The 25,437-nt window shown below is 39.0% G+C and overlaps 1 protein-coding gene and 1 long non-coding RNA gene across 2 annotated transcripts; one reads left to right on the top strand and one right to left on the bottom strand.

Annotated features, from left to right (window-relative positions):
- Positions 1 to 561: 561 nt before the first annotated feature.
- On the bottom strand, positions 562 to 22,626 carry LOC136823525 (uncharacterized). Its single transcript, XM_067079712.1, has 11 exons — positions 22,593 to 22,626; positions 10,555 to 10,588; positions 10,198 to 10,227; positions 9,939 to 9,952; positions 8,950 to 9,009; positions 8,527 to 8,555; positions 6,294 to 6,310; positions 5,561 to 5,843; positions 1,466 to 1,592; positions 1,166 to 1,260; positions 562 to 620 (listed from the first exon to the last, which is right to left on the bottom strand). Exons 1-11 carry the CDS (start codon positions 22,610 to 22,612, stop codon positions 562 to 564), a joined length of 768 nt encoding a protein of 255 aa, XP_066935813.1. The 5' UTR covers positions 22,613 to 22,626.
- On the top strand, positions 21,928 to 22,403 carry LOC136823532 (uncharacterized). The gene is made up of 2 exons (XR_010849045.1): positions 21,928 to 22,021; positions 22,347 to 22,403. It is a non-coding gene; the product is annotated as an uncharacterized lncRNA (long non-coding RNA).
- Positions 22,627 to 25,437: the final 2,811 nt, after the last annotated feature.

Consider the following 25,437-nt stretch of genomic DNA (forward strand, 5'->3'; position numbering starts at 1 on the left):
AGGATTTTGCACAAAGTCCAAAAAACCCTATTTTTAGGTAGTTTTTGGCCCAAATTTGCCTAAATAAATCTCAAAAATCGGGCTCCGTCACGTTCTGGGCATTGCCATTTTGCATCATTGTGCAAAAAATCAGAAAAAACTAATGAGCCAATCCTGAGAAAAGCTGGTAACAGACAGACGGACGGACGAACGAACGAACGGACATGGGTTAATTTATAGAACCTCCACCGGGGTACCCGGAGGTAGGTCCAAAAATTCCGAAAGATTGATGAAACGATTGGGCTTTTCCAGAAAAAATTTAATATGGGGGAAGGATATAACATTTTTTGAAAATTTACCCTCCCCACGTGACTTTTGAACCCCCCGGATAGCAGGTCTAACCCCCCCCCTAATCAAGCATTAGTTGACCCCCTGGACACTCAAAATTACCCCCAAACAGAGCAAGATTACCCTCAAATTAGAGCAAGTTTACCCCCCGGATAAAGCAAATCTTGTAGATATTTCACTACCCCCGGACACGATATCCTCCACCTCCATGTACATTTTCTGGAAGAGCCCATCCTAAAGAAAGTGTTTCTTACGATAATTTCTTCCAACAATGACACCATTAAGAGAATCCCCTGAAATAACGAAAAGAAATAGTACAGCATGTTTAGAGTTTCGTACGTTTCACAGGCTTTTAATAGGTACTCTCGGGTACCTAATGGAGCCGTCCCCCCCCTGTGCCCCCGCTAATTAATTTTTCCAAAATTTTCCCCCAGGACATATTCCAACCTCCCCCCCCCACTTATTCATTTTTGGAAAAATGTTTTTGAAAGTTCTTTCTTTTGTCCTAATTCTGCTGTATTAGCCTCCTTTTAAAAAGTTTTCCACCCAGGACATTTTTATTCCAACCCCCCGCCCGCTTATTCCAAACCCCCGGCTATTAGGTACCCGAGAGTAGTCTTCTAAGGATGTTCTTGCAGATAAAGTTACTGCTGGTAAAAATCAAAGCCCATATATAAATATTGACTTCAATGAAAATACAGAAGTCATACCTAATGTAATAAAATCGAGTCTCTATAACTAAAACACGCACGAGGAACACAAATATGGAGTAAGATTTGTAACGCATTGTTAACTGAAGAGACCATAAAACATGTTCTTGTTAAGAAAACATTCGAACCTTGGTGTTTGATGAGACAGTGAAAGTGCTTGTACTTCGGGAATTTGACCAACAGTGTGGCGTCATCGAGGTCTTCCACGGTAAACGAACCATCACTGAGAAGAGAAAATGAAATTCAAAGTTATAAAATATCTGTGGGTAGGCGCATCAGAAGAAGTTGAGCTGGTGAATGAACCATTAACAAAAGTCCACTCGGTTTGCGCACTAGAAACTATTCTTGAGCGAATTAGCTGACACGGTTTCCACATGGTAAAAAAGAGTGACCATTCAAAGCGGAAGTATCTAATTCACATTCAATACCTAGCCTGGAAGTTGTGTTTCTTTTTCTGGATGGGTGGTGAGTTCTCCTTCGTTACTTTGGTTTTTGGTTTCCGGTTGGATGGCATGTTCATTCTTTTACGCCTCTTCTTTTTACTGGAACTCGTACCTGTGGGAACAAAAGAGGAGGAGGTCATCTAAATATACCTATCAACCTAGTGGCGCTTTTGGTAAAAATACAAGGAAAATTCGTCTTGACGACGGTATAAAAAAAAACAAGTGTAAAGGCAAGTCTCTACTTTCGCGCGCTTCGATCTAACCTCCAAGCAGCTCTTCGTGCTCCATGCATTCCACGCATGCGCTCTAAAGGGAATGGTTCTGCAAGAAGACCTGCGAAGGTTCTCGGGTTTTCTTTGATGGACGACACTCTGAAATTTCAGAGTACTTTTCACGATTAAATCGCGGCATTCGCATAAAATTTATCGATTTGCTCGGGCCGTCTTTGGATGCGTGGGCTAAACAAAACCGATTCTACTGCAATCGGGGCTTTCTTGTTCCGAACCAAATCCAAGATGGCGCCTGAAATTCACGTTTTGGCTCTTGGTCAATGTTTTGATTTTTTTATGGATTTTGAGACTTGTGAAGGAAAATTCAATGTTTCAAATGTTGTTTATTCATTTTAGTGTAGCTCTGACATACACCCACAGAAGTGGCTGCTCATACTTATTGACCTAAAAGCTTTGAAAGACTTTTTGAAAGTTGTATTAATTGTACACTGATTTTGCTTGGATGTTTTCTCATTTTTGTTCAAGATGAAGGTTCAAACACCAACTAAATTATTACAGGTATGTTCTCTTATGTAATGATTACTTCCCTCTTGCTATCTGCTTGATTATTAGGAGGTATGAATTGCATTTTATCAGAATAATTATAACTTAACGTGTGCGAAATGTTTGTCAGGCATTCAACCGACAAAAAATTGATTCAAACACCAAGAGGTTGACTAGTTTAGGCTCTATTTGTATTGTTGGATATTTGGATACTCTATTTGGATAGAATATTGGTGAAATTTTATGTTTGTTGAGCTTTTTTAAGCGGTTTCGATGATCAGTTTTTTGTGTTCCATACTTTTTGCAATCAGATTTCAAAAACCTTTCATGAGAACTGTTTAATAGATTTGGAAGATAAAAAAATACCAACTCTAAGTTCTTGAAAGTATTTTTTGGCTTGAAAAGGTTTTAAAACTCCAAATTAAATGATACTGTTTATGATTTTGTAGCCATATGTTCAGGTGCTCAAACGGCATTCCAGCAGCAAAAAAGTTAGTATTTTTGACAGGTGAAGATTCAGATTGTTGCTTAGTCTCAGTGACAACAAATGTCTCATTGGATGTAGTCTCCTTGGTCGATAGTGGAGGAGCTTTTGGTGTAATTTCAGTTGACACCAAGCCATCAGAAGGAAAAACCATCATTGAACTATTAGCAATGGGTGGTTTAAACACAAGAGTTTGTTCGAAGTTGGTTGAATCATCAATGCATTTTTCGTTGCCAGCCAGAATCATATCTTGGATTGTCAACCTTCGGTCTTTGTTGCTTTTTGTCTTCTTACTTTCACTTTGGTCGACTTTCTCGAGAACAATTGTCTGGTTTTTCGGCTTATCGTTGAGTGAAGACTGTTCAGTAAGAGACTGTTCGGTCGTTGAGGGTTTCGGTGGAATAACGAATGTCACCCGTCGATCGTTCTTCGGTTTCTCGGTGACGTTGGTTTTCTCAGGTGACGAAGGGGTGACTAAGGGTAAGTCTGACTTGCTCAGAGTGAACGTTTTTCTGCGATTCTGTGGATCCTTCTTCTCATCAGCGACTTTGAATTGGCTTTGTGGGTTAGTATCCTTATTTTGAATTGAAGATATGGTGTCTGTGTTGAGTATCTGAGGTGGTGATCCTCCAGGCAATGTGTTGATAGGGAGAGGTTTGGTCGGAGACGAGAGCTTGGTCTGGACTGATGTGTTTGTATTAGTTGAAGGTATAGGTAGATTTGATGAAAATTGTTTTGGAGGGGACGCCATTTTGATATCATTGATTGTTGGATTTTCATCCTCTTTTTGTTCCATCAGCAATTTAAGAGGGTTGGCTTTTGGTGTGGCAGTTGTCGGGATACAAAGTTGTGGTGATTGACTGCTTGCCACCAGCTCTTGGCGGGAAGGTGCTATTGAGTTTTTCTTGGGAGACGTTTGGTTAAGCCTTGGAAGTATGGTTGACACTGAGGGTAGTTTGACCGGTTCAGCCTCATTTGATAACTTTATCCTTTTCATGGGTACAGATGCGAAAGCGGAGGTTTCACCTAACGAAATTCCAGTCGACTTGGCTTCACTGACCGGTGCTGTTTCTGGTCTTTTCTTTGAAACGCTTCGTTTTGGTGTTACCAAGATGACATTTTGTGATTTAGTAGGGGGAAATTTGTAAAATCGCTCGATTGTTTTAGTCAAAGCACTTGTTATACATTTTTGGAAAGCTAAGGGGTAGGGGAATCAAAATAACTTGGGTGCCAATTTTCTTTCGGACACTTTGGTGTGATTTTCGGACAAATACGACGGTCTCAGGCAGAAATCATAGGGTGAAAAATTAATGAAAGTTTTAGCTTGAGAAAACGGAGACCTGTTGTATATTTTTGGAAAGCTCTCAAAAAATTAAGATTAGTGATATATTGCGAGTATAGGTGATTTCAGTACCTAACTCGAGATATTGAGCTTCCGAAAGCGCAAAAACTGGACAAAACAGCTGTTTCTGGCTGAAAAACACTGAAAAACACTGTTTTTAAGGATTAATAACTCGAGTTAGGTAAAGAAATCACCTATACTCGCAATATATCACTAATCTTAATTTTTTGAGAGCTTTCCAAAAATATACAACAGGTCTTCGTTTTCTCAAGCTGAAATTTTCATTAATTTTTCACCCCATGATTTTTGCCTGAGACCGTCGTATTTGTCCGAAAATCACACCAAAGTGTCCGAAAAAAAATTGGCACCCAAGTTATTTTGATTCCCCTACCCCTTAGCTTTCCAAAAATGTATAACAAGTGCTTTGACTAAAAAAGTCGAGCGACCTCAAAAAAACGAACAAATTTCCCCCTACTAATTGTGAAATTGAGTGGATGTCTTCCTTAGGGGCAAGCTTATCATGTGATAAAGATGGTGTTTCATTTGATATGGATGTGGCAGTCTCCTTGGCGTTTCTTCTGGGTGTGACCAAGATAGGAGTCTGAGTTGCTGGAATAGAGATTGTTTTAGTTGGTGAATCTCCAAGTGCGATTTTAGTTATATTGCTGATATTTGGTGATTTTCCGTAAGTTGAACAATAGTCTCTGTAGCTGCTTACTGGAGTTGCGGAGAATCCTTTTTGTATTTGAGTACTTGATTTTGGTCCTTCAGTACTAATTTCAGTTTGTGATTTATCTACAGGGCTATCCACACACATCCCTTTGAAGTCCATAATAAAGGAAGAGCCAGTGGTTTCATTACTCTTGTTAGCCTTAGGTCCAACATTGATATTTTTGAAATCTTCAAGGAACGAGGGTGTTTCTGTAGAAGGGGCTACAGGCTATGCATCAGTCTCGATATCAGGTGTGATACAAACAGTAACCAAATCACTTGAGTCGGCAAATTTGTCACGAAAGTTTGTTTTTGTTGGCGTCAACTGAACATTTTTGTTGTCAATGTTGGTTTGATTTTCAGGAGGATCATCTTTGGTGAGAGTTTCTTGATGAGCTTCCAAGCTATTTTTTGTGTTACTGGATGGGCTGATAGCAGCAGACATGTTAAGTTGATTTAACATCATAGTTCTCTTTGGTTCTCATCATCTGTAATATCCATTGAAGCTTCGCTTAATGTGGTTATGTTATTAAGTTCAAGAGCGATCGCCCCTGGAAGTGGGTCATCGCTTTCTGATGGTGTCTTATGACTTATGAGCTTTGCAAGAAAGTCTTTACCTGAGACTAAGGAGGATTCCGGTGGTGTGTCAATAGCATTCAAGATCTGGTTAATAGTGCTATCTTTCTTTGGTGACTTGTCATTGGTTGATTTAAAATTACTCAAGAAGTCAGCAGAAGAGATTTTAGTTTCTTTTTCAGCTTAGACCGTACCTAGAGGGAAAGACACAAATGTTTCAGAAGCCTCGTCCATAACGTCATAGTTATTGAGGATGGTTTTATTGTTGTTTACATGTGGTGATTCACTGTGTAGAGATGGCATCCCAAGAGTCGTGTCCATTCCATTTTTTGTAGTTGGCTTGTCATCAGAAAATAATTTAAAGAAATCTTGAATTTTTTGAGTTTCATTCAAATCATCCCCACTGGGTGAAAGTTCTGTTAGTCTGGTGAGGTCCATGTCGTGTTCAGCGTGAGACGTCTTATCCAAGAATTCAGTCTATGAGAAAAAACAATAATAAGGAGATAAAAATGAACCAGTAATCATTTATTCATTCATTCTTTATCAACCCTACTATAGGTCACTCCTTCTAACAAATTATATACCATATCACTTCGAATAAACGCCCTGGAGTTCACCTTTTTTTGGATTTTAGGCAGTAGGAGTGTTTACTCGAGGGGGGGGGAGCATTTAAAAAAAGGGGCAATTATCAAAATAATCTTCAACCCTAGACAAAGACCTTTTGCTTAAACACAAGACATATCCATTATAGTCTGAAGTCTGAATAAACCTAGAAAGAGTTATAAAATTATAAAGGAAATACTACGTCAAGCTGACAAACGAAAATAGAGAAACACAAGTAGAAATCAATTTCTGATACACCTGTACGTGTTGCGGAAATAGTAATATTGAGGTTCAGGGATGAGCACAGAAGGGTTGTAAACTCACCTTTTCATCCTCTTCATCTAAAAGTAAACAAAACAACAATTGTCAATTAGTTCAGGTGTGTTAGTCTACACAATAGACAGTTCCAGGCTTTTAGGCCTTACTCTTGGTCTATAGGCACTGCTATGGGTTGGCCACTAGTCACCCCACCGAGATTTCACCTACTTGTAGGATACGGCCGCTCAAAACAAAGAAAGATATGACATAGCCTAAAGTATGTTTTTAGCTTGATGATGGAAAATTGTTTAGTTTGTTTTGAATTTTTATTGAGTATGATATAAAAAACTAAATCTATTGCTAACGGTTCCTCAAATTGAATTAATGGGTACTTTAATCAGATTAATTTTCGCGAGATTAAATTTCGCGATTTCGCGAATTTTTCCCATTTTTGCGAAATTAAAACTCGCGAACACGCGTGAGATTCCTGATTCGCGAAATTAAATCCACCACAAAACTTTTAAAATTGTATTTTTGGGGGAGAAACTAGTTCCAAGTCTCCATTTATGGCAAAAAATGGCTATTATTATCCATATAGCGGTCATTAAGTAAGCCATTAAAGATTCGAATGGCGGGCGGTATTGAAGGGTTCTATGACTCAAATAGTCATACCCGCGCTGAGAAAAATAAGGCGTCGCACTATAGAGGGCTGAAATATCATTAACCGCCCTGGTTATAGGGCGATAACGTCATTTGCGGCCCGCTCGGAACTTTATTGAAGTCGTTGCATTGAAGCGGTGAGACTAAACCGACGTCAGAAAAAAACACTTTTTGGTCATTTGCGGCCTGCTCGCAAGGGTACTCAAAACTTGTTGAAGACATTGCATTGAAGCAAAAAGACTTAACTGACGCTAGAAAAACGTTGTTTGAATGTCAGATATGGATTGTAATAGTAATAGCGTTAAGTTTTCGTTCGTTGTTGTCATTAATTCTGCCCTTGCAGTTTGATTATTAGCCCTCTAGTGCCATTTGCGCCCTCCGCTTCGCGTCGGGCCCAAATGACACTCTCGGGCTAATAATCAAACTGCGCGGGCAGAAAATAACAACAACGACCTCAAACTGAACGCTATTGTTATATTTTCAGCTGTTTTCTGGCTTATTCGGGAAATTAAATCCACGCGAAATATTTTAAAACTCTGACTCGCAATTTTTTTAGCTCGCGAAATTTAATCTCGCGAAATTTAATCCAGTTAAAGTAGTAAGTCTTAAAAAAAAGCAGAGGTACTCACAGTAATCGAATAGCCGGGGGGGGGGGGTGTATCAAAATTTAAGAAGCGGGCAGGGCGGCCCCCTTTTTAGAATAAAAATGTTCAGGGTGGAAAATTTTAAAAGGAGTCTAATACAGCAAAAATTAGGACAAAAGAGGGAACTTTCAAAAACATTTTCCCAAAAATTAATTAGCGGGGGTTGGAATAAGAATGTCCTGGGTGGATAATTTTCAAAAAATTAATTGGGGGGACGGCTATTAGGTACCTGAGAGCAGGGCTGCAAATAAGCGTCGGTCATCGGTCAATGTCCGACTGAAAAAGCTATTTGACCGACTGAAAATCTTTTGTGTCGGTCATGATGTCCGAGTGAAAAAAGGAATAAACCATTAACTTAAGAGTTGAAAATAAATCTCTTACACCCCTGTCTCTTACTTAGCCTATTCTTTTAATACTCGCTTCCTTTGTAGCTTTCAGGGTGTTTCTAAGTTAACTTTTATCGACTTGCTTTCTTCGTTACTTTCTTTGTTTCTAAGATCACTTTTATCAACCCGCTTTCTTTGTAACTTATTTAAGGGTGTTTCTAAATTACTTTTGTCAACTTGCTTTCTTCGTAACCTTCTTTGTTTCTAAGATCACTTTATCAATTCGCTTTCTTTGTAACTTTCAAGAGTTTTTTTAAGACCATTTTCATCAACTTGTGCTTACTTCATAACTTTCAAGAGTGTTTCTAAGTTAACTTTTATCAACTCGCTTTCTTCTTAAAACTTTTAAGAGTGTTTCTAAGTTAACTTTTATCAACTTGCTTTCTTCGTAACTTCCAAGGGTGTTTCTAAGATCACTTTTATTTTTCCTACTCGCTTTCTCTGTAACTTAAAAAAATTTATACATTGAATGACCGACAGGATTTTGAGTTTGACCGACAGGATTTCATTTCTGTCGGACATGATGTCCGATTGACTAAAAATATTTATTTGCAGCCCTGTGAGAGTAAAAGAAAAATCCAGCACTCGAAATGAAAAACCGAGACACACCTTTTTCATGGCTGTCTTTTTCAAAAATCCTGTAAATAATTGGAAAAAATTAGTTAAAGTAACTGTAACAAATGCAAGCTACAGGAAGTAAGAATAGAAACATGACACGAAAAAACATTTTCTCAAAGTTGCTAGATATTATAATAAAAAGTTGAAAAGTGAAGTTTTTTTGGAAAAACCTATTCAGGATGTAACAAAGTGGCATTTTTACTGCACGAAGTCTGATGTAAAAACTGATCTTTCGATATAAGGCTCTATACAAAATGAATAAAATGCAGACCAGAGCGGTCTTTATAATATATCGCACAGGACTGCTCAAGAAATATTTTCCCTCAACTGTCATGAAACAAAACTTTTCAAGTTCCATTTAGCATTGTAAATGAACTCTTCTGAGGGAACCAGGGTTGAATGAATATAGCTTACTTCATACTCCTGTAATGGTCAAAACTAACTCTTTTCTGCCTTGGTTGGAGATTTGTTGATCTATGGATAAAGATAATATACAGACCCTATTAGACCAGCGGCCGAGGCAGTGGATTGTGTCACTTCGTAGGGCACCCCTTAGATCAGGGCAAATTTTTGATATTATGCTCCTAATAGGGTGTAGAATTGACAAAAAAAATTTGCCCTTCGAATCTCCTGCAGTTTTCGAGTGAATCGATCTTTAGTTAATCGATAGAACTTATCAAGGGTCCCCCCTTTACTAACGGTTTTTTTGAAGTCTGAAAATCAAATATCTGAGACTACCAACGGATTCAGCGTGAAAAGTAGATAAAGAAAATGGGGTTATTTGTTAAGTTTCGACCACCTAGTGCCGAGAAATGGCATTTTTAAGGCGAAAAATCGACGTTTTGGGCGTTTTCCGATGACGTCAGCATTTTCCTAGGAGCATTTTCAGAAAAAATCATTCCCACAGCTGGATAGCCCTGAATTAGTAGTATCCAAAAATGGTATGGTTTGTCAACTTTCAATGTATAGATCTAGAGATAATTCACTTTTAAGGTGGATAAATATGCTGAAAAACTGCTGACTCAGCAAAAAATATCGATAATTTTCAATATTTAAACCAAAATATCTCGAGATTTAGATCTAAGGGGTGCCCTACGAAAACCATTTTTAAGGCCTTTTTTGAATCTCGGACGCTGGTCTATATAATATGAAAAACCATTGCTTTACTTCACAAAAAATGAAAAATGACATTATTTTATTACCTTAAAAGCCAGGTAAAACATTGAATTGAGGTCTGAATTGCTTCGAGGTTAAAAGTGTTGAATTTAAGAATTAAAACAAATATCTATACTTTTTATGCAACAAGTAAATCATAAAAATTGGATTGCTTTTGAAAGATCAGCAAGCTCACATTTCTTTGGAAACATTCTTTGCATTGCCAAACAAAATAATTCCATATTTACCCAGTGGTGTCATCCTAAAAATGGGAGAAAATATTGTTTGTTAGTGATTGTACTTTTCCAACAAGTCCACTTTTATGCTTCTAATGTTTAATATTTTATTTTTATAGAACTTCGACTACAACATTAGCAAAATGTTGCTATTAGAATGTATTATGCTGCAAATCTTCTAATTTATCTCATGAAAAGGAGGCATGTATAGCCCAAACCAAGTATGGTTATATTAAAAGTCAAATAGAAACGGCGAAAAATCAAACATTACCTGTTGATTTCCAACAATTGTCTTCAAACACTACAAAAATCAAAGATAGTTTTATATAATAGACTGACTCAGATCTAAAATGTATATTATACAAATTGGTAGAGCCTTCATCTTTCAATTCAAAGGTGTTCGGTTCCATAAATCAGAGAACGAGTAGCTTGGATAGGCAATAGGTAACTGAGCGCTGACAGAGTAGGTGTAGCACTAAAACAAAGCAATCAAAGTCTCAGGTCTAACAAAGTAAAAAGAAAAATTTTAAGTTTGATTTTGTCACTTCCTTCGTTCTCTCCTAATTTAGAAGTATATTGTGTAAAAAATCTAATAAATCAGAAAAAAATTGAATAGAAAAGAACTTACACTACGTCTACGAGATGCTCTTCTTGAGCGCGCTCTAAAATGGATGGACAAAACAAATAAGAAAAACAAGCTACATGTTGAATGGACCTGTAAAATGAACTGAGTTAATGATAAAATTAACTCCTATTTCTGGTTTGAAAAAGAGAAAATAATTTATTTTGTTAGAATTTAATTTATAGAAAATTTCACTTGTTCCTAGTTAGTTCTTATAGAAAATCTATGAAAAATCACACAAAACACTTTATTTTATTTATAAGCACATTTTTTCTTATAAAATGATGTTCTTAACATAGTGTTATGCTTATAGGAAAAACGTTTATATTTTTTAATTACCATTTAATTAGTTTCTCTCCTTTTTTCTGACACACTATAAATTGAGCTGATTTCTCTTTTTGTGACACTCTTGTGTTAGACATGAAAGTGTCAACATGTCAAGCATGAGAAGAAGAAACAAATTTTGAGACTTAGAATTTGTTTACATTTACACTTGCACCACTTTCTATTACATTGACTGACTTGTCTATATGTTGGTTTGTGTACACATTGGCTTTACTTTTCACCAGCTCACACATGTGGCCAATTTGGTAAGTTTTTTTAGCCACTCCTTTTGCTTTTCTGTTTGCATGGCCACATTTTGTTTTGTTTGCCTCATCAGCTCATCAGTCCAGTGTTGAGGCACAACACCTGGACTTATGTTAAGTTAGGTTAAGTTTTTCCTAGTTTTCTTTACAATGTATTTTGATATCTTGATAGCTATACATCTTCTCAGATGCCTTTCTTACAGGATCTGGACTTAGCCATTTGTCATGTTCTGGACTTAGTCATTTTTCACATTCTAGTCTTAGAATTTAGTTCTTTTTTATTTATTTGTTTCTAGTTACTTATGTTTGTCTTAATTTCTATTTACAGTTTGAACCTCTTGTAATCACATGAATGAAAGAAAGATAGCTGACATGCTGATCTAAATCATTTTGCAAAGTTACAAACATCCCCTACTTGTGTGTAGTCTGACACCGCAACATTCAAACAAAGTGCAACCTGTATGTCTGGTAGACCACGCCGACACATCGAACCATACGACTTTGCAGTTTATGGTACTACTGGGAAGAAGGTTCCTCCCAAACAAAACCGATCCGTAGCCGATCAACCTTCACAAGACCGATCCGTAGCCGATCAATCTCCACAACACAGATCCGTAGCCGATCAACCTTCACAAGACCGATCCGTAGCCGATCAATCTTCACAACACAGATCCATAGCTGATCAACCTTCACAAGACCGATCCGTAGCCGATCAATCTTCACAACTCCGATCCGTAGCCGATCAATCTTCACAACTCCGATCCGTAGCCGATCAATCTTCACAACTCCGATCCGTAGCCGATCAATCTTCACAACTCCGATCCATGGCTGATCAATCTTCACAACTCCGATCCGTAGTCGATCAACCCCCACATCAACAATCTGTATTTGATTCATCTCATCAACAATATACTGACTCAAATAACTTGCCGTCTGACTTAAACTTTGACGACATCACTCTACGACCAATTATCAAATCAGTTGAGGTAAATAAACTTACGCTTGAAACTACTTTACAATCACTCGACACTCATTCTTCATCACTTGAACAATTGATTTCTTCAATCGACTCTATCAGAGCGGAAACGTCAAATCCCTTATTCACAATGGCATCTGTCATGAACAAAGTTATCCTCATGTCAGAAGAAGTAGGCGACATTGTCGATGAAGTAAAAGTAGTTGGCTGTCCGCTTACAGAACTGAACAATATTCTTCAAAGATTGGAAGAGATACGTGCTTTATTGCGTCAGCATCGTTTGGGTGTTATCAACATCCCACGCGTACAAACGACAACTCAATCAAAATGAACAGGATTCAACAAAGATATCCGATGATGCCAAAGCAAAACGCGCCAAGCTGAGCATTGAATCAATCAAGCAAACGATTGACAACATCAAGCCATCCCTGATATCTGACTTCAAGGATTTGAGTGACGCAAATCTCATTCAACTCAAGGAGGCATCAACATCTATCAACAACACTGTCATCACTATTTCAGAGAGGTATGAACGTTTACTTCAACAAGATATCACTGATCCAACGCTTCTCACTGAACTTGATAAAATCGGCATAGCCCAGAAAAAGCTTTGCGAATCTGAGACCAAATATCAAGGAGACCTTGACAAGGAAATCATTTCCAGAGACGTCTACAAACAACGGACATTTGATGAATCCAAGCTCAACATCAAACTGGACAAATTCTCGGGGTATGAAAGTTCAATGGACATCTACACATTTCAGACAGCCTTCGAGAAGATATACAAACGAACAACTCCACATCATATGCTACCTGATCTGCTAAAGAACAATCTGCTAAAAGGAGGTGCTTTATCCCTTGTCAAATCCCTCGAAGACATCAACGTCATCTGGGCCCGGCTGAAGTCTGCCTACGGAGACACCAAACTGTTACTTGCAAAGAAGCTGAAAACGATCATCGAAAATGAATCTCTTGGTCGAAGACATCTAATCGACACTCTGAACAACCTTATCAATACACTAAAGGAATTGATTTCACTAGCTGAACAGCACCAAATCGAAGAACATCTTTTCTACGGTGATGGTCTGAATCAAATCTACCGTACCATTGGCTCCACTAGATTGACAAGATGGCTGACTTCAATCTCCAACGACACGCTTTCACCAAAGACCACCTGGTTACGATTCATCCAATTCCTCGAAGAGGAATTGCAGCTTGAACAGCAGAAAGTTCTTATCTACAGCTCAGCACCTGAGAAGAAACGACAGCCACCTCGACAAGATCAAAAAGGTAACCGTGGCAACAAAGGTTCATCATCAGGCAACACCTATCAGAATGGCCCACCTCAAGATCCAACATGTTCTGTATGCGACAGTTCCATTGGCAGCAATGATCACGTGGCAACCATTGGACCTAACAAGATGCAACTCATTCAATACTTTACCTGCAAGCAATTTGCTGAGATGACACCTGCAAACCGATATTCCTTCCTCCGAAAGAAGGGATTTTGTCATCAATGCTTGTTTCCTGGTGCCAGCAGTTCAACTGGACGACATCGAGATGGGAAATGTCAAGATACGTTCATCTGCCCACATGAATCCCATGCGAAGTATCCCATCCGCAAGCATGTTCTTGTCTGTGAGGAACACAAAAGCCTACCAGCAAATCAAGAAGTCCTTCAACGCTTCAAAGACAGGTACATGAAGAACGCCAACCTTCCAACATTTGCCAAGGACATCAGCATCTACTATTCAGCCTTCCCAACGAAGTCAACTCCAGAAGACAAGGATGAGAGAGGAATCTATCTTCTTCAATCAATCAACATCAACAACAATCGTTTGACACTATTCTTCGACAATGGATGTTCTGACTTTATCGTCAAGAAGTCAGCAATCCCACTTCTTGGTGGCAACGCAACTCAACTCTCAGCACAACCAAAACGAATTGGAGGAGTTGGCTGCACATCAACAATGACGACACATGGCGAATACAGTGTTCGACTACCAATGTTCAATGGAGAAGAAGCCCTCGTCTCAGGAATCTGTATGGAATCCATCACAGAAACATTCCCACAATATCCACTGACAGACGTCACGAAAGATATCCAGCAGACATACACCACAAGTGGATATCTACATCAATGCTTCCAAAGCCAGCAGCCACAGTTGGTGGGGATGTACACCTGATGGTGGGTATGAAATTCATTTGCTATCATCCTAAGCTTATCTTCCAACTACCATCTGGTCTGGGAATTTACGAATCTGTATTCAACAACTTTGACGGTGGAAGAGGTGTGATCGGAGGACCACATGAAATCTTCACTGCAATTCATCAAACATACTTCACTGAGGAAAAAACTTTCAATTTCTTCACTGATCAACTCAAACTCTACAGATGGGGTATCCAGACAAATCCAGACATCAAGAGATTATCCTTCACCAACAAACTCAAACGCTTTGACGAAGTTGAATCATCAGGCACAATCACTTATCGTTGTATGAAGTGTAGGAATTGCAAATCATGTAAAAAATCAGAACGTATTGAGATGATAAGCATCAAAGAGGAAGCTGAGCAAGAACTCATCAATTCATCGATTACAATCGATTCCAACACTCAAACTGTAACTGCCATGCTTCCGCTCATCAAAGATCCATCAAGACTGGCTCCAAACAAGGACATTGCCATGAAAGTCTACAATCAACAGCTCAGGAAACTTGGAAAACCTGAGAACAAACAGGACAAGCTCGACATACTTGCATCTGAGAAAAAACTACATTCACTGGGATACGTTGGTTACGTTCAAGATCTCCCATCATCCCAACAGGAAATGCTGTAACATACAAAATTTCATACCTTGGCGAGCCGTTTGGAAGCCTTCTTCTATCAGCACTCCATGCCGCATCGTCTTTGACGCTTCCCAAGCAACAGCATCAGGACTGAGTCTGAACGACATTCTGGCAAAGGGAAGTAACAACCTCAACAAGCTTCAAGAGATCATGATCAGATTTCAAATTCGTCCAGTAGGAATACACAGTGATGTAAGCAAGATGTACAACACAGTCAAATTGCATCAAGACCATTGGACACTTCAACGTTACCTTTGGCAGGAAGAATTAGATCCAATCAAGATTCCAAAGGAAAAAGTCATCAAGACTTTGATTTATGGGATCAAATCAAGTGGGAATCAATCAGAATTCGCCCTCAGACGCATTGCTGAGATGAACAACGAGGAATATCCAGAAGTCAATGAAATCATCCAACATGACGTTTATGTGGACGATTGTATCACTGGCGATCACACCATTGAAGCAGCTCACAAACGAGCTGATGAGTTACAAATTGTGACATCAAAAGGTGCTTTCAATCTGAAAGGCATCACCATATCTGGAGAAGATCCACCATCACATCAACGGATTAGAATAGGTGGATTAACTTCTCTCGTTGCTCCCAAGAGAAATCCATTGTCTTCTCATTGTTACAAGAAAAATCTGTAAATGACTCTGCGCACTCCTCGTTTAGTTTTTTCATTGTTTTTATAAGAACAATTTTCCAATTTATACAGTTTCGAAAACGAATTTGTCCTATGATTCGATCAATTTTGATGATTTTGCAAATATTTTAAATCCTGCACTTAAGTTTTAGCATCAACAAACGCTAGACCAGTTTTAATGTAAATTTTTAATCTTTTGTCAATGGCAATCTTCAGATAAGTGAAAATTAACGTATGGTCTATAACTAAGAAACTATCGATGGGTCACGAATGGGTTGCATACTGGTGAAAGAAGACTGTATTTAGAATTAGGAAAATAAATTTCAAATTATTTGGCTAATTTCTGCATTGGATAGAAAGGGCTAAAAAAGTGCATTTTCTTATTTAAAATGTACCACGTGATACGTAATGACCAATGAAAATGTTGAAAGTAATGATTTTTTACAACTTTTTTACAACTTATCAAGTTTTAATTGCTAGCAAACTCGTAAAAAAGTTTGATAACCTAACGAGGAGTGTTTTCTATGAGTTCTTAATCCACCTATTCTAATCCGTTGATCACATCTAACAGAAGACGGTGTTTCTGTTGGTGTCGGAGGAATGGAGTGGTTCTCCAAAACTGACGAGTTATCATTGTCAATTCAAGATTTGAACTTTGCGCCGAAACGCAGAGGCAAGAAGAATACACAGACTTCGAATGTAATCCCTAACGTGCTAACTCGACGACATTGCTCATCTAAAGTTGCCGAAGTTTTCGACATTCTTGGTAAAATCGCACCATTGGTGGCCGCCATGAAGATCGATCTACGAGACTTGTGCGACAGACAGCTTGACTGGGATGACCCAATACCAGATGAGCTAAGACCAATCTGGCTGTCTCATTTTGACACAATCACAAAAATCGACCAGTTAAGATTCCAACGACTTGTTGTACCTGCTGATGCTGTTTCACTCGATGTGGAGACCTTGGACTTTGGTGATGCTAGCAAGACAACAATGTGCATCTGCATCTATGGTCGTTTTCTTCGTAAAGATGGATCATACTCTTCTCAATTGGTTTTTGCCAAATCAAGGATGGTTCCAAAGGATCTGACTCTTCCACGTGCAGAACTACTTGCATCACTAATCAATGCTCACACAGGAGAGATTGTTCGCTGCTCATTCCGATCCTTCTTCAAATCATCCTTAAAGTTCACAGATAGCCAGATATCTCTTCATTGGATTTCAAACGAGCAAAAGATGTTGAAACAATGGGTTAGAAGCAGAGTCATTGAGATTCATCGTTTCACGCACAAGAATCAGTGGCTCCATGTTGGATCGAAACAGATGATTGCTGATGTTGGCACCAGAAAGGGTGCAACAATCAGTGACGTTGATCAACACTCGCAATGGATAAACGGTCAACCTTGGATGCAACTACCTACCTCTGAATTTCCAGCAAAACGTGCAAATGAGATAAAATTGGACAATCAGGAGATAGTCGAAGCCAAGAATGAACTATCCATCAACCAGTTTGATGTTCACGTAACAACATCTGAGTGGTTATCCGAACTCAAGAAGAGATACCAATCTTCCAAATACATCATCGACCCAAACAGACACAGCTTTCAAAGAGTGATCCGTGTCCTCAACATTGTCCTGAAGTTCATCTGCATGAAGATATGGAAATCAAAAACTCACAAAGAAACAGATGCAGAGGAGTACTTCTTTCGTAAAGGTACTCTGGAAGTCAAGAAGTTTCTCAAACCACCCCAATATCACAAGATATCAAAGGAAAAGAATGGTATCCTCATCTACACTGGTCGGATCCTTCCACAGCAAGAAGTGACGATTGTCGGAAAATACACAAATGCCATGAAAGACTTGAGTCAAACTTTATTTTGTGTTCCTATCTTGGAGAAAAATTCACCAATTGCATTATCAATCGTCATGGATGTTCATTGGAATCACCCCACAGCAAAACATTCTGGCATTGAGACAACACATCGCTTTGTCATGATGAAAGCCTACATCATTGAAGGAAGACAACTGGTGAAGCAAGTACGCGAATCTTGTGAGAGATGTCGTTACCTCATGAAACGTACAGTTGACATGGCAATGGGCCCTGTCTCCATCTACAACCTGACAATAGCACCAGCATTCTATCATACACAGATTGACTTGTCTGGTCCATATCAAGCGTATCATCCACATCACAAACGTACAACAGTCAAAGTATGGTTATTGGTTCTATGCTGCTGCTCAACATCTGCCATCTCAATAAAACTAATGGACAACTATTCAGCACCAGCGTTTATTCTTGCCTTTACTCGATTTGCTTACAGATAAAAAAATTCACTCCATTTAAGAATTAGTGAATAAGTTGTTCTTATAGATATACAACTAAAAAGAAGGTGTGGTGGTGAAAGAAAATCCCCCATCACAACTGGGTGATTGGGGGTGATCCACCACACCAAGCATCAATCAACAACACATGATGTAAAGAGCAACAAAATGTGGTGAAAGAAGAGCTGTTCGTCTCAACGGAGGATTTGATCGCTGGACAACGTCTGCCACTTTTCCCCAGAGAAGAACATTCAAGCTCCCGGACTCTTTGGTGTCGCGAGCCAATAAGACCGAATGCCACAAAAAGCGAACAAAACTAAAACAACTGATATAAAATCAGACTTTTGCCGTTTTACCGATGCATCAGTAAGACAACCGTTAGTTGATAGCGATCACCTTGCGATTCGATGTAGATTGAAAATTATGTTGAACTTTAGAAAATCCCGACAATGTAATCCTCTGAGAAAGCTCGATAGTAATGTTTTACTGAATGACATTGATGCTAGTAAAGATTTCAATCGAATAGTTCATGATGGAATACAACACTCGAATCCGCTTGTTGATAAATACGAAGTTCTCACCACTGCCATGACTTCTGCTGCTTCAACTGTATTGCCACAAAAAGCTCGTGTTAGTCCAGACTGGTTCACCGAAAATGAAACTGAATTGTCAAATTTGATTGAAAAGAGAAACCTTGCTATACTATGTAAAATGAATCGTGTTACAAGAAGGACCACTGAAAACCTTCGTGTCGCTCGGAAGCAGTTGAAATCTGCCATCTCAAGGGCAAAGAACAATTGGATTAAAAGTGTCTGTGATAAAGTAAATCAAAGAGACACTACTCGTACCGGTACTCAGGCATATTGGGACAGCATTAAACTTTTAAAAAGGGGAATGGAAAAACCTCCCCCAAGCAAGCAAACGATGATGATGAAACCGAACGGTGACAGATGTACCAGCCCTGAAGAAAATGCTAATGTGTTCCGTGACCATTTTGAGAATCTCTACGACAGACCAGCTACTTTCGATCCATCTGTGTTAGACCTCTTAGAACAACGACCGATTTTCCCGAATATTGATTATATCCCAGATGGCAATGAGATACGTAAAGCCATCGGTCGCCTCAAGAACAAAGCACCGGGAGATTCGTCTCTTACACCTCAAATGTTCAAAACTCTACTTGACGACAACGTATGTTTTAATCTACTTAAAGATATTATCGTTGATATATGGGTGAACGAAATTTGCCCTACCGATTGGAACACTGGTCTCCTCAGGATATTACCTAAAAAGGGGGATTTAAGAAAGCCCGGGAACTATCGAGGCATTATGCTCTTAGAATCCTCTTATAAAGTAATTGCTATCCTGATTCACAGTCGACTTCAACCACTTATCGAGAGCCTAGATCATGAAACTCAATGCGGTTTTCGAAAAGATAGGGGTTGCGTAGATGCGGTGTTTTCTGTCAAGCTGACAATAAAGAAACGCAGAGAGCATAATCAAGAGACCTGGATACTGTTTCTAGACCTTGTCAAAGCCTTTGATAGGGTCCCTCGCCAACTTCTATGGATGGTCCTTGAGAAATTCGGTACGCCAAAGAAGCTCGTTTCGCTGCTCAAATCACTTCATTCATCCTTCCAAGTGAAATTCGTAGTCGACGAAGTGTCCCACACGCTGAAATGCACAATAGGTGTCAAACAAGGAGACATATTAGGACCGGCCCTGTTCACCATCTTCATCGCTGCAATCATGATCACCTGGAGAAAGAAAACGAACCGACCACTCTGTCTTTTCCACACAAAAAATGATTTCCAGATGACGGGTCGTCGTTACAATGCCAAAGGTTCCGAATTCCCAGTCGAAGACTCCGAATATGCAGACGACACTGCAGTACCTTTCGAATCTCGCGAGACTTTGGCTGAGTACTCACCGCTACTTGTTGAACATTTCGATCTTTTCGGTATGGAAATCCATAAAGGTGACCTAGAACATCCAGACAAACCTGCGAAAACGGAAGTTCTATTCGTATCCGTTCCTGAGAAATCTTACCGAAACGCTACCACTTTTGATGATACTGATCTTTCAAATATCAATTTTGGTGGAAGTTATTTCTTCCCTGTAGTTGAAAAGTTCTGTTACCTCGGCACCATGATTACCCGCGACTGTAAAGATAGCGAAGATGTATGTTGTCGAATCAAAAAAGCAGGTAATGCCTTTGGTGCATTACGTAGTTCTTTATTCTCAAACCCATCGATAACGTATGAAGCCAAAGGTTCTGCCTATTGTATCCTCATCCTTCCCATTCTTCTGTATGGTGCAGAATCTTGGTGTTTAACGGAAAATCTTTATAATCGATTACGAACATTTCATCATAGATGTGCTCGTTCAATGCACCGAATAAATCGTCGACACGTTTATTTACACCGGATAAGTAGTAATGAGTTACTTGAAAATTTAAATATCCATTCGATTGATGTTTATATTACAAAAAGGCAATTGTCGTGGCTCGGCCACGTGTCTAGAATGTCTTTTGAAAGAATGCCGAGGAAATTGTTATCTTCGTGGGTCAAAAATCGTAGACCAAGGGGCGCACCTGAATTTACTTTTGGGCGTGGAATGTATAAAGCACTTCGTCGTGCTAATATCAGTAAAGATAATTGGTTTGTTTTGGCGCAAGATCGTTGTGAATGGCGTAGAATGATTAATAGTTTTACATAATGTCTATTTTTTTAGTGCTATATTGTTTTGCTTTATTACGCGTAGTAATTTCCTAGAGATATTTTATTTAATATTTAATTTTTCTAGGCCAATTCCTAATGATCTAGGATGGTTCACTCTCTCTCTCTCTCTCGATTTGCTTGCGACCATGGGTTCCCTGCCAAACTTCTTTGTGACGAGGGTACTCAACTAGTCAAAGGATGTAAAGACATGAAACTGAACTTCCGTGACATCAAATTCCAACTGAAGGAGAAAAGAAACGTTGACTTTGAATTGTGCCCTGTACAAGGCCACAATATGCATGGAAAGGTGGAACGCAAAATCAAAGAAGTGGACATCTCCATCCAAAAGAACGCCCACAATGAAAGATTATCACTTATGCAATGGGAGACCCTATCAGCAAAAATTGCAAACACAATCAACAACCTTCCATTGGCAGTCGGTAATATCACCGGAGACTTTGAAGTGATGGATTTGATTACGCCAAACCGATTGCTGCTTGGACGGAATAACGATCGCAACCCTGATGGCATCATGATCACAACTCAAAATCCTTCAAAAGTCATGAAGGAAAATGAGAAGATATACGAAGCATGGTTTGAAGCATGGCTTATGGTCCATGTCCCTAAACTCATGCACCAAACGAAATGGTTTAAAAGCGATTCAATCAACGTTGGTGACATCATCATCTTTCAAAAGGTAGATTCTGTAATCTGCAAAACTTACACGTATGGTCAAGTTGTTGAACTTGACTACTCAACTGACGGTATGCCGAGGAAAGCAACAATCAGGTATCAAAACCCAAACGAAAACGTATTTCGGACGACACATCGGGCCGTGCGTGGCTTAATCATTATCCATCGAGCAGACAATTCGGATGTAATGACTGGGCTTGGCAAAGTGGCTAAAGATATTGATTTAAATTTGAGATAAATGATTTTCCCTTTTGGGGGGAGTGTAAAATGAACTGAGTTAATGATAAAATTAACTCCTTTTTCTAGTTAGTTCTTATAGAAAATCTATGAAAAATCACACAAAACACTTTATTTTATTTATAAGCACATTTTTTCTTATAAAATGATGTTCTTAACATAGTGTTATGCTTATAGGAAAAACGTTTATATTTTTTAATTACCATTTAATTAGTTTCTCTCCTTTTTTCTGACACACTATAAATTGAGCTGATTTCTCTTTTTGTGACACTCTTGTGTTAGACATGAAAGTGTCAACATGAGAAGAAGAAACAAATTTTGAGACTTAGAATTTGTTTACATATACACTTGCACCACTTTCTATTACATTGACTGACTTGTCTATATGTTGGTTTGTGTACACATTGGCTTTACTTTTCACCAGCTCACACATGTGGCCAATTTGGTAAGTTTTTTTAGCCACTCCTTTTGCTTTTCTGTTTGCATGGCCACATTTTGTTTTGTTTGCCTCATCAGCTCATCAGTCCAGTGTTGAGGCACAACACCTGGACTTAGGTTAAGTTAGGTTAAGTTTTTCCTAGTTTTCTTTACAATATATTTTGATATCTTGATAGCTATACATCTTCTCAGATGCCTTTCTTACAGGATCTGGACTTAGCCATTTGTCATGTTCTGGACTTAGTCATTTTTCACATTCTAGTCTTAGAATTTAGTTCTTTTTTATTTATTTGTTTCTAGTTACTTATGTTTGTCTTAATTTCTATTTACAGTTTGAACCTCTTGTAATCACATGAATGAAAGAAAGATAGCTGACATGCTGATCTAAATCATTTTGCAAAGTTACAAACATCCCCTACTTGTGTGTAGTCTGACACCGCAACAGGACCTATGTACCTGAAAATTGATGTTGACAAGGAAAAATGAGTTCTCAGTTTCAGTAGGGGCATTTATTGGGTATCATTAATTTTTAAGCAAATACAGGAACGTATCAACTGAATCAAATAAAAGTTGTATACCTTTCTTCATTATCTGCCATTTTCTTTAATATTTTTCTCTATACAAAAAGATGGAAATGAATTGTATTACAACAAATACATGACATTTATAATCATTGTGGATGGACTTAGTTTGCATGGCCATTTTTAAGATAATATTTTTTTTGAGCAATTTTCCCAAAATTTAAAGAAACTAAAGTTAAATACATGCTCCAGTAGACCCGATTGCTGCAATCATTAATCAATACTCATATACCGGCATCTCTTAATAACAAGTGGCACTTTTAACTAACTGCTCATTATCAAGTAACAAGGAAATTGTAAATTTTCTTAGATGAAATAGATGAAATTTTTTCTCCTGTTGTTTTTTTCTTGCTTGAAGATTGTTTTACTCAAGAAATGAGGGACAAGCTGGAGTTTTTACAAGCTCTTATTTGATTTGGTTGGTCGTTAAAATGTAATAAAGTAATCTTATTACTTTTTCTAAAGAACGCGTCATCTCTATCACTTTAAATGACCAATATTAGTGAAGTATCTTGTAAAAACTCCAAGGCATCTCAGAAATGAAGTTGATGTAAAAGATGAAATTATAATGCTTTGCCTGAGACATCCTTGTGCACATATATTAGATAGGTTTCGGTTTTAGTCAGATCACAGAGTTCTAATCCATATAAAAGCTTAGGTAAGATGATATGATTAAATGTGACTCCCCAAGCGATTTGAAGTACATAAAAGTCTGATCGGTAAAAAGACCGATCTTCTTTGGCCTCTACTCGACCGGTCTTTTTACCTTTTGGGCCGTTCAGATATTCAAGAAGGCCGATGCGAGGCCGCTTATTAAAAGCGGCCACAGTGAAGCGGCCACATAGAAAGTTTTAAGCCGCTAACAGCGGCCTTTAGCGAACATTAGCGGACATTAGCGTCCCTTAGCGGACATTAGCGGCCCTTAGCGGCCATTAGCGGCCCTTAGCTTTGTTTTTCAATTTACTTACATTTTCAAGTACATTTGGAACAAAGAAAGATTTTTTCAGAAATCAGAAAGTGCAAAACAAAAAAAAAAGATAAAAGGGAGGGCGCTCAAAATAAAAAGGACCTAACAAGCCATCAAATGTTGTAAATAAAATAAAATGATTGCTTCCCCAGTAGAGGAGAAGGGAAGCTTCCGAAAGGACATCTCGCAGGCTTTGCTTTCTTATAAGCTCCTGATTTGTCACAAGCTCCTGATCTGTGACGTTTCGAATGTTTGATGCAACTTTTAGAAGGCGAGAGAGAGAAAAAGTGAAAATCATGTGAAAAGAAAGAGAACACACTCAGAAGGAGTGTATTTCATCACTATTTTTGGTAAAAGTTCACGTGATAACACGAAGGAAAGCGCGCAGAGGGAGCTCAATGTAAACAAACATTTAGTAAAAGTTTATACTCTGCTTCGTTCGTTGTGGGTCATAATGGCCTTGGCTGAACCTCAAGATATTTGGTCTCTCTAGACATTTTTCTTGCTTTCCAAATCTATATTATGATTTGAAAAGAAATGTAAGAAAGCAAAGTATTTTGCTATTCAAAAATACTAGATAAACAAGTTAAAGAAGGCCGCTAATAGGCCGCTAAATAGGCCGCTGGCCGCTTGGCCTGTCTCTCGATCAAGAAAAAGCCTCTAATAGAGGCCTTGAGGCCTTGAGGTGTGAGATTTGAGACTGATGTGGTTACGGTGTTTTGTCCAATGGAATCCAAGGTGGATAAGATCATTACGAGGAAGCACTGGAATTTTATTTAGGGTAAGACGAGGATCCTTGATTGTCGATTTACCAGAGATTATGAATTGTGTTTTACTTTTTGTCATTGTGTGGAAAAAGTGGGCAAATTTCAAACCCCTTGGCCGAGCGTTGTAATACGGTGCCGTAAATTTAGCCATTACCAATGTGGACGGCGTAGGAACCATACTACATAATTCCTAGAATATCAGTGTTGTCCTGTCTGGTATGTGTAGTTCACCAACCACTAGTCCGTTATGCTTCATATTTGGACCACACCTTCCTTGGGTGTGGCCCGACCCCATCCGGGTGTTCCGGACTTTTCGTACCCCTCTGGAACTCCCCAGCAAGCCTCCGGAACTTGCGACTTTCTGCAAGCTTTGGAGGGCTCCTGCAAGGCCCCAGCCAAAGGCTTGTTATAATGAACTCGAAAAGTGGAAAAGATGTCCGGGCATAAAGACGGCCTTCCTTAATGTTCTGATGGGCTGGGATGGACGCAGGGCATCAGTCCCGACCCGTACGACCCCCAGTGGCCCGGTCCTGACCCGGACAGGGCCGTCCAGTGGGTCAAAATGGCGATTTTTGGGCATGCGGAAATCCCTTTATAGCGAGACCCCCAGGACCCCCCAGAAATCTAAACCGGTCAATATGCATAGCATGTGTGCCACCCTTTTAAGCCCAGGTCCAGGGGACCGTTCGGGGACCCCTGGTCGGTGTCCCCGGGGGGTTCCGAAATCGGTCCACGGAGCGACCTAGAACGATTTTTAGCGGCTTTTGACGATACTTTGAGGAACTTTGAAGGACCCCCAATGATCCAGGGGTGTACCCTCACATCCCCCTGAGGGGGGCTGTGGAGAGCTGTAGCGATCATCCGACCGGGGAAATTAGCCTAATTAGCCTGACTGATCAGAGTCTCTCCCCAAAGCAAACTATCAAGACAAAACTGGAAGTATAATCATACCAACAAACACCATTATCCTCCAGGTCCAATTAATTGCCCATGAAACTACCTGTTCATGACATGATGGAAAAGGTTTACTTTTTAAACTTTCCACTACACGTGTGGATGTTTGGACTTCATGCAGTCGCGCTCAAAAATTTTTTTTAATTTTTCTAAA

The sequence above is a fragment of the Clytia hemisphaerica genome, unplaced genomic scaffold (assembly GCF_902728285.1).
Source record: "Clytia hemisphaerica strain Z4C2 unplaced genomic scaffold, Clytia hemisphaerica genome assembly, whole genome shotgun sequence".
In the NCBI taxonomy this organism is placed as follows: Eukaryota; Metazoa; Cnidaria; class Hydrozoa; order Leptothecata; family Clytiidae; genus Clytia; species Clytia hemisphaerica.

What these genes read in the sequence shown, in the direction of transcription:
- LOC136823525 (XM_067079712.1), bottom strand. Translation starts at nt 22,612, where the DNA reads ATGGCAGATAATGAAGAAAG. An exon ending in ATTTGTGTCTTTCCCTCTAG is followed by an intron (nt 1,593 to 5,560) that starts GTACGGTCTAAG and finishes TTGTTCCCACAG; the next exon opens with GTACGAGTTCCAGTAAAAAG. An exon ending in CTGTCTCATCAAACACCAAG is followed by an intron (nt 621 to 1,165) that starts GTTCGAATGTTT and finishes TCGTTATTTCAG; the next exon opens with GGGATTCTCTTAATGGTGTC.